Source organism: Garra rufa, chromosome 12 (assembly GCF_049309525.1).
Source record: "Garra rufa chromosome 12, GarRuf1.0, whole genome shotgun sequence".
NCBI classification, from domain to species: domain Eukaryota; kingdom Metazoa; phylum Chordata; class Actinopteri; order Cypriniformes; family Cyprinidae; genus Garra; species Garra rufa.
Window position 1 is genome coordinate 7,759,284 of NC_133372.1, and position 10,071 is coordinate 7,769,354.

Below are 10,071 nucleotides of genomic sequence, written 5' to 3' on the forward strand. Positions count from 1 at the left end.
CGACTTCAAAGTCAATATTTTGATCGCCGGTAGCTTATTCACCACATCCACCATCAAATGACAGTGATGTTTATTTGTTATTGCGTACAGTAATTGCTCTGCAGTAAAGCCATTCAAATCCAGCTCAAATTTGCTGATGATAATCTTTCGTTTTATGCCTGCCATAGTTATTATGAGTAAAACATAACGTCATTATTGACCATTAAACAGTGCCTAGAGGAATAAAGATGAATTGCATGTATTTAGTCATCAGATATTTACATATTTTTGCGCACGAAAAGTATACTTACGCTATTAAACACTTGTTATATTGATTATAATGAATAGATTGAGGAATACTGTCAAACTTAAAGAATGAAGGATGGGAGAGGGTAGTGAATGACGTCTCGGTTAAATATTTAGTCACATTCCCGCCCCATGAATGTTAAAATAATAACTGGGGTCTAACTTTTCGCTTCAGACTTCTTTCACATTCCACAGTACTTTAGACATTTACACTTTTTTTATGTTATACATTGTTTCAGAATGTGCTACATTGCCTCAAACAAATGCCGAGTCCCTTTGATCTCTTTCTGTCTTTGGCTGTTCCACTCTCTCAGGTTTACATTCCCTGCAGAAGCGCTATTGTTCTGGCCAACGAGGAAATCGATTACTGCTACTGAAACACAATCAGCGATTCACCGCGAGATGGAAACCCAGCACACTTCTGTGACTCAACCTACTTCCATTCACAGCGTGTTTGCCATCATCCCTTTAGAAAGCCCGCATTTTCCCTTCAACCGCCACCAAACTCAACTGAGTACAAGATGTTATGAATACCTGCTATCCCATTTCTATCCCAATGACATGTTAAGTATTTGTTTTCTGCCATTAGTATTATTGATTATCAAGAATTAGCTTGTTAATATCCTACTGCCCAATTAATTACTACTGAAATTGCTATTCAACAATGATTAATGTTGAAGTAAATAATTACTTTAAACTGTGGTCAGTATTATAAGCAATATTAGTCAGCACTGTAATTGTAATACTGTAATTGTGAAAAGTAAATATAATTACTTTACATAAGATTTGTCTGCTATTTAATTCGGCACCAGCACTTTTTGACATTCTGTGTGCGTGATTTAAGTTCTGTATAAATATTGATGTGCATCATGTATTAATTCATCCAAGTTTTAAGAAAAAATCATTCGAAAAAGATGTATTGATTACATGTCAGTTCAGTGCTGAGTCTTGTCAACAGAGTTGAATTATATATTTTTAATACATGAACTCTGTGCAAAGTCATGAAATCTAAGTTATATTTTCTCTGACAGGCTGTTTTTCAGTGCCTTTAAAACTTTTCAGTCAGAACCAGGTTAATTCATTTATAATATAAAAGCTAACATAGCTTTTGCGAATACTAAATATGAATTACGTTTTAGTTAAAGACCATTATATATTTTCTTCTTTCTCTTTAATGACAGCTTTTTGTAGCCCTGATTGACATTCAAAAGTCTCTATGTGTGTGTGTGTGTGTGTGTGTGTGTGTGTGTGTGTGTGTGTGTGTGTGTGTACCTGGTATTCATCACGTTGTGGGGACCAAATGTCCCCACAAGGATGGGAATACCAGTAGATTTTGACCTTGTGGGGACATTTCTCAGGTCCCCATGAGGAAACAGGCTTATAAATCATGCACAATGAGTTTTTTTGAGGAAGTAAAAGTATGCACAATCTCCTGTGAGGGCTAGGTTTAGGTGTAGGGTAGGTGTAGGGCGATAGAAAATATGGTTTGTACAGTATGAAAACCATTATGCCTATGGAATGTCCCCATAAAACATGTAAACCCAACATGTGTGTGTGTGTGTGTGTGTGTGAACGGGCTGTCTAAGGACAAGATGTCCCTCCTGAGCAGAATACTTGAAACATCCAAAGCTTTATCTCAAAGACTTCCGTCTGAACCCAAAGGCTAAACAGAGCTCATTTAACCAGCAAGATCTATAGAGCTAGGAACGAAACCTCTGCTTTGATCGAGGACTACACTTTTACACCATCTAAAGGTGCTACATTTACAGGTATAGTGGCCTGGTTATGTAATTGGGTTTTAGGTTGAAGGAGAAGTCGAAGATTAAGCACTGAGCATGATTTATATTTATATTAAAGAAACACAGGGACAGAGAAGCAGAGAAGGTAATCAATTCTTATCGGGGAAGGCAGAGCACACAGCACACTTCCCTCCCCACAACTCCCGAGTGGCTCATTTCACTAAGAGAGAGAAAGACATATCGAGGGAGACCCAGCAAGCCAAATGAGAGTGCCTGCTACAGTACACAGCTAACAGAGAACATGACGAAATGCTCTGGGTTACTGCAGCCTGCTATAGCATCATCCAGATATATGTCAATCTCACAAAACTCAACCAGGCCACATATCAGCCCAACTGCAAAAGAATCTTTGAGAATTCAAAAAAGAAAAGAAATCACTTTTTGCATATGGAAAATGAAGCCTATTTTTAAGACTTTTCAGATTTTTTTTCATGATCAAATTCTCAGAAGTTTTGCTCCTTTTTTATAGTAATTCTCATCACTGTCAACGATTCCTTCTAGATCCTCATTACTGCAATACAGTATCTCACTCACATTTTAAATGTATTTAAATCTGCATATTTTACAATTTAAATAAGATATTATTTTGAATGCTTAAGCCCTGTCACCTAAATTATTAACTGTGTGTTTTAAAGTTTTAAACATTCCATAAATATAAAGAATAATATATTTATATATAAGATTAATGTATAATATTTTGACTTTATTTTGAAATTGGCATGCTGTAAAATGGGGGAAAATAGGTAAGATCTACCCATCCTTTTTCATCTTGACCATAGATGGCACTAAACCTCATTTCAGCACATTTATTGAACAGCTGTTTCAGATTTGTTTCAACAGACTTGTTTTGATGTTAAATGATTTAATTTATAATGACAATAATACAATAATTCTCATATAAACAATTGCAATAATTAATAATAATACATATTAATATTCAGAATCTATATAATAAAATAATATTTTGTCATTGTATATATTTTATGTTTTAAAATACATTTAAAAAGTATGTGGGAGATTTGTGGACAGTTATCTATTTATAATTGTATCATAAAAATAGTTTTTAGTTGAAAGCAACATGGTTAGAGGCTAAATTATCTGCTCCAGATTAGGAAAGATTAGTTCCCCTCTGTTATGTTGCTTTTTTACGATTGCTGGTGTAAATATTATTCAATTTTTAGTTAGATCAGTTAGATTACATTTCAGACATTTTCATTATTCTCCATTACCTATAGGTCAACTGAGTGGAAATCAGTCAATCCGAGTTGATTGTTTATTACCGTTATGGCATCGTTTTAAATGGATATCCTTATCTTTCAGATTGGTATTTTCTTATTTGATTAAATTGTCAAAATGAATGAAATGCTGAATTACACAGAATAACCTTTAAATAAATCAATCAATTGTGTTATTAGATTTTAAATAACATATACCTGTACATGTTAAAGTCATTTCTAAAGATGTTACATTTAAAAAGTAAATGCAAAAGTTTACATGCACCTTGCTAATCTGCAAATTGCTAATTATTTTACCAAAAAAAGAGGGATCATACAAAATGCATGCTATTTTTTTATTTAGTACTGACCTGAATAAGATATTTTGCATAAAATACATTTACATATAGTCCACTAGAGAAAATAGTAGTTGAATTAAAAAAAAATGACCCCGTTCAAAAGTTTACATACACTTAATTCTTAATATGTTGTTACCTGAATGATCCACAGCTGTTTTTGTTGTTGTTGTTGTTGTTGTTTGTTTGTTTTTTGTTTAGTGATAGTTGTTCATGAGTCCTTCAGGTCCCACAAATTATTATTTTTTTCAGCATTTTTGAGTATTTGAACACCTTCCAACAATGACTGCATGATTCTGAGGACAACTGAAGGACTCATATGCAACCATTACAGAAGGTTCAAATGCTCCCTAATGCTTCAGAAGGAAACATGATGCATTAAGAGCCGGGGAGTGAAAACTTTTGAACAGAATGAAGATTTGATTAAATTAACAAATTAATCAAATCAAATTTGACAAATTAAAATTAAAATTTTTCTTATTTTGCCTAAATATCTTTTTTTTTTTTTTTTTTTTTTTTTTTTAGTACTGCCCTTCAGAAGCTACAGAAAATACTTACTTCCCAGAAGACAAAATAAGTTAAATTTACCCTTATCTTAAAATTTAAAACATTTTCACCCTCTGGCTCTTAATGCATCGTGTTTCTGGAGCATCAGTGAGCATTTGAACCTTCTGTAATAGTTGCATATGAGTCCCTCAGTTGTCCTCAGTGTGAAAAGATAGATCTCAAAATCATACAGTCATTGTTGGAAAGGGTTCAAATGCACAAAAATGCTGAAAAAACTAAGAATTTGTGAGAACTATTATTTTCTCTTGTGGACTATATGTAAACATCTTTTATGTGAAATAGCTTATTTAGGTCAGTACTAAATAAAAAATAACAAGCATTTTGTGTGATCCCTCTTATTTTGGTCAAATAATTAACACTGTTCTGCAAGGTGTATGTACACTTTTGACTTCAACTGTATCTATCTATCTATCTATCTATCTATCTATCTATCTATCTATCTATCTACATATAAATATATTCCTACTTAAGGGTGAGCTAGACAAGACTCTTGAGCGTCTAGTGAGATTGATTTTTATGCAGCTGGACTTCATTTAAAATCAGAAAGTGTTTTGTCATCGCTTATGCTACAGGCTGTATCATTACAAGCTGAACATGAACATGTTCTCTCAGCTCCTCTCCAAAAACATAAACTTAAGACTGCTTCTGACATATAGCCTCAAGTGCTTTAGATAACATTAAAAGTTAGTAAATGAATTGCAGTTATAGTGTTTGTCAAAAAAAACTATATATTCTCCATGTAGACGCACAGACAGTTCAAGACAGTGTGTGCTGTGTGTGCGTTCATGGTTACAGGTGGATGGTTTCTGTGCTGAGGGGAAAAGGGCAGCAGTCAGCAGTTACTGTCAATATCAGCGGTCAGTCGTTAAAGGTCAGCCTTACCCGTTCCATTCTATCTCTTCTTTTAAGCCAGATCATAGAAGAGTAATCCTGCTGCTGGACGGCGCTGAAGATGCTGTTACCCGGCCGGGCGAGAGGCGTGGAGAAGAACCCCATTTCGGGTGGAGGCTTCATCCCTGGACCCTCTGAAACAAACCTCCTATCTTGCATTTTTCCACTTCGTCAAGTATCCAAACACTAATTTATCTCCAGAAGACGTTCACCCCAATTAGTTCAGTCTCAGAGGAAAAGACTCTAAGCCAGTCCTAGCAGCAAACGCTGTTGGACTCTGTGCTAGACTGAGCTGTGTCTTGCAGAGAGCCTGCTTTCTTTGGATTTCATCCACACGCTGGCAGAAAGGGGTCTCCCTGTCCTGTTGGGAGGGGCTGGCAAAGTCTGAGTGGGCACAGTGACTAAGAAAGTGTGTGGGAGTGGATGCATAGACCCCACATCCTGCACCTGGTACCCTCCCCTCCGCTCAGTGTGTATGTGGTGCTCTGATGCATGACTGCGAGTCCAACACACTCTCACACACGTAAAGGCATCAGTGCATATTAACTTAAGTGCTGCGGGCAAACTCAATAAAGTATTCATTTGACATCACCCAGAAGTTCCCAGCCGTCTGCTGAAAACGTGCTGCACACTCATTCAAAAAACAAATACCCATCTGTATTATTGGCTGATGAGAGGAAATGATTTTGTAATAAAACTCTACAGTGGAGGAAGCAGTTGTGATTGCTTTTGATTGCTTCATATTTCCTTGTTTTCCCCGCGCCGCATTTCTCCCCGGTGATCAATGAAGTACTTCAATCTATTATGATCCTTGAGATGAGCAATATGTCAATGCAATACTGATGAAACTCATAATGCAAGCAGCGGTCATGTTGTGAAGCCGAGTCTGTCAATAGAAACAGATAAAAACAAACTAAAAATGGTGTACAGACAATTTTCACTCAGAAATGAATTATATGAAAAATTTTGAAGTTTGTTGTACAATGCACTCCAACAACTATAACAATAACTTGAAAAATCATTTCAGTGTATTGATAGAAAAGACCAAGACTGTTTCTAGAACCATTAAAAAGTGAAATCTAAGTTTTAAAATAATTCTGATGGTACACTTACTTCCAGTTTTGGGGGGTAACGCATTACAAGTAACGCAAGTTACGTAATAATATTACTTTTTTCAAGAAACTAGTAAAGTAACGTATTACTTTTTAATTGACAAGAAAATATCTTAGTTACTTTTTCAAATAATTAATGCCAGTAACTTTTCCCCCCATTTATTGATTAAAAAGCTCTCTCGTCCCCGTGTTGAGGGAAATCGTAAGATGTTAGTTTAGTTCTAGAATAAATGCGAACATGCATTAATACATCTCACTCACTAAAAGAAGATACAGTATTCCTCAAAATTTATAAAAACAGTGAAATTCAATGTAAACCTGCAATAATTAAATATGTTAAATAATGCAGATATCTTTCATGTATTTATTCTTATTTTATTAACCAATGTCTTTGCTGCTGACCTTCGACGATCCAATTCATCCATACTAATAAGCAAAAATTACTCAAGATAATCTAACATTTGTTTTCCTTTTTTTATCGCTGAAGAGTTTACTTTTCTCTAAGCCTGAGGCTTTTGGTGTAAAAGGCTTTTACGTTTGCCAAAAATATAACCTTTTATATTAAAAACAAACAAGATTTAAAAAGTAACGCAAAAGTAATGTAACGCATTACTTTTCATAAAAAGTAACATAACTAGTTACTTTTTTAAGGAGTAAATCAATATTGTAATACATTACTTTTGAAAGTAACTTTCCCCAACACTGCTTACCTCCAATGAAGCGAATGGCTTCACTCTCTTTCGGATAGTTTTACGTTTAGCTATCCATTATAAATAAGACACATAATTACGAAGTTAATTTCACTTAACTGTGGGGGGCTCCAAAGTCACAAAAATACATAAAACTACAAACAGTTGCTTTAAAGGTTGTATCAGCGATTTCTAGCCTAAAACATAAGTGTCAATTTCAGCTTACCTTTCTTCAGGATCCGCTCGCTGCCTGCCCCATAAATTGTCTGTGAAAAAACCGTGTCTCTCTGGTCAGCCTAGGGTCCGAGATATGCCAAAAAAAACAATCGGTACTACCAACCAGTGTTGCCAGATTGGAAATGTCCAAGTATCGTACCAGAAGCTCAAAATTATCGTATTTGGGAGAAAATTATCGTATTTGAGTCAAACGTTCAAAATAAAGATATTTATCTAGATGTAACAGCTATTTATCCTTTTCAGCACTCATTTTCTATACCTTATTGCAATGCTAAACTAATTATTTTACCCGAGTCAAACGTTCAAAATACAGCTATTAATCTAGATGTTACAGCTATTTATCCTTTTCAGCACTCATTTTCTATACTTTATTGTTAAACTAACAACCTCAGTTTTGAAACAAATGACCTAAGTGCGACAGGAAGGTTAACTTGTGCTCGTGAGAGAGAGCCATTCTCCACGATGATATTGGTTGAGAAGACGTAAGATTGGATGAAAGACATGCGTTTTACGTTCACGTTCACGTCTCCTCACAATCATGAAGGTAGACGTAGGATCCACACAGCTAGATCTTTGAGAATAGAAGCTCTATAATTACAACGACCATGGTGTCACAAAATTCTGAAATTATCGTACATTGTGGTATTATTGATCGTACATCGTACAGAGGTCGAAATTATGGTACAAATACGATAATTATCGTACGTCTGGCAACACTGCTACCAACCTTTCCACACAAAAACAAACAGTGTTCCAACCAATCAGCGTCAGGGATTTGGTGTTGTGGACTTTCGCTCCGCCTCCCTCACATCCCTGCACCAGTAGGAAAGTCCACAACACCAAACCCCTGACGCTGATTGGTTGGAACACTGTTTGGTTATCTGTGGTGTGTTGATAGCGCCGATTGTTTTTTTTGGCATATCTCGGACCCTAGGCTGACCAGAGAGACGCGGTTTTTTCACAGACAATTTATGGGGCAGGCAGCGAGCGGATCGTGATGAAAGGTCAGCTGAAATCGACACTTTATGTTTTAGGCTAGAAATCGCTGATACAACCTTTAAAATCAATAGAGGGTTTGCAGTTACGTAAGGGTTTGGTCAGTTACCTGGATGCATGGCTATATTGGAGATACTCGGATGTAAACAACAGCATTGTTTGCATGGTTAATGTAATACTGAATATGTTGTTCTACTAATTTATGCTGTCTAAACCACGGAAAAACCATGTGGAAGCTGTTAAATCTCATAAAGAAGGACTTAGTAAGCAGGAACAGGCACAATATTTTGACAAACTAAAGTTAAGTGGTAAAGATACACACAAGCAGTATTCATTTTTTATTCGCCTAATATTTCACCTACCTGACCAGAAATGATAAGAACAAGCAGGAATGTTGTCAAGGTTCTTGCGCTGGAAATCCTGTTTCAGTTTATTCCACCACAAACGCTGTTTGTTCCTCAGACAGTTTTTGCAGTCTTCTCCTCGAATAGTTAAAACTTTTTGGTAGTTTAAAGTAGCTACTCTAAATGTTTTTCCCAGTCTGACCGATTAGTACAGCCCAAAATATAACAATAATTGATTTCTCAGCAAAAAATACGAGTTTCGTTCAGTTCAGTGGCATTGTTTGCATTCGTGCCACCAGTATGGTCGATTGATGACGCGTCGTGAAAAACCCTCTATACAAAGCTACATTTGTGAATGTGAAACAGGACATTTAACAAGATAAATGTATGGCAGCACAGTAAGTTATGAATTAGAAAATGAATAATAGCTTATTTTCATTTTTTTGTTGACTTAATAGATAAGATCAGAGCTTACTCCGTAGTATATTTTCTGTGAGCTCTGTTTTTGCTTTCTAACTAATTTCATCAGACTGTGGTCTTTCCCACATGCTCTCTGCCATGAATACTAATTCCTCCTCCCTTGGTCCGTTAGCATAATTAAACCAATGACTCAGCACTTTTTTCCACCCTCTGTTCTCTTGAAACAGAACCAGACCCTCAGCAATAACTGCCCATCGACCAAATGCACAGAATATGTAAATGTCCTGTCCCTCAGTGTAACCGAAATCCTCCGGGAAGACGTGTGCCTTTCTGAGCAGCTGTTTGACTGATTTGTCGTGATTATCAAACACTGCGGAAAAGCAGTTATGTAACAAACATGAAAAACATACTCTGCGCAGTCCGTTTTCACACAAATTTCTCTTTTTAAATGTACAATAAGGCTGTATGAGATACTGAGATTAGTCAAAAAGTTAGTTGACAGGCTTTTTTGCTTCAGCACCTTCCTGTTTAATGCAGGGCTAGTATAGAACAAAAGAGAGGATTAAGGAGTGCTGTATATCAGGACTACAGTACCTGAACTAAAGCCTCATGGGATTTAAACTTAATTTATTTTAAAAGTCTTCATAGAGCACAAGGTGCAAATCAGTCTTGCCTTATCCTCGAAGTGAATGTGTGTGTGTTTAAAGAGTGTAGACTAGGATAAAGAGGACGAGCAGCTTTATGCTATCACTTATTCCATTCAAACGTGCTTTAGTTTTTAACTTTGCATATAGACAAGAGAGCTGTCTAATCCAATAATAGGTTAAATATTAAAGTCAATATGAGTCCCTAATGCAATAATGCAACAGTTCCAAGCAAAACAGAATCTTAATATATATACCGAACATGATTTTAAGCATATTTAAAAAGCACTATTAATTTACTGAACCGTATGTAAATAAATTATGAGAGCGTCCAGGGATATGAAAGTTCTTTATTAAATCAATATTAGTTTTACATTCATGTGTAAACACCACTGGTATGAGGCAGACGGAAGCTAAAAGGAGAGAAAAAGTACCATGCTACCTACCTTACCAGATGGCCTGCAAAGACATTTGACATAAAACAAGCCATTTTCAATCTGTTAAAAGTACCCGGTTC

At 35.8% G+C, this 10,071-nt stretch overlaps 1 protein-coding gene across 1 annotated transcript in view; it reads right to left on the reverse strand.

Moving 5' to 3' along the window:
- pld5 (phospholipase D family member 5) overlaps positions 1-5,355 on the reverse strand; it is a 30,806-nt gene extending 25,451 nt beyond the window's left edge. Inside the window, exon 1 of the mRNA XM_073852302.1 lies at positions 5,104-5,355. Within this exon, the coding sequence (XP_073708403.1) occupies positions 5,104-5,271 (168 nt within the window). The 5' untranslated portion in view covers positions 5,272-5,355. The remainder of the gene's footprint in view (positions 1-5,103) is intronic.
- Positions 5,356-10,071: the final 4,716 nt, after the last annotated feature.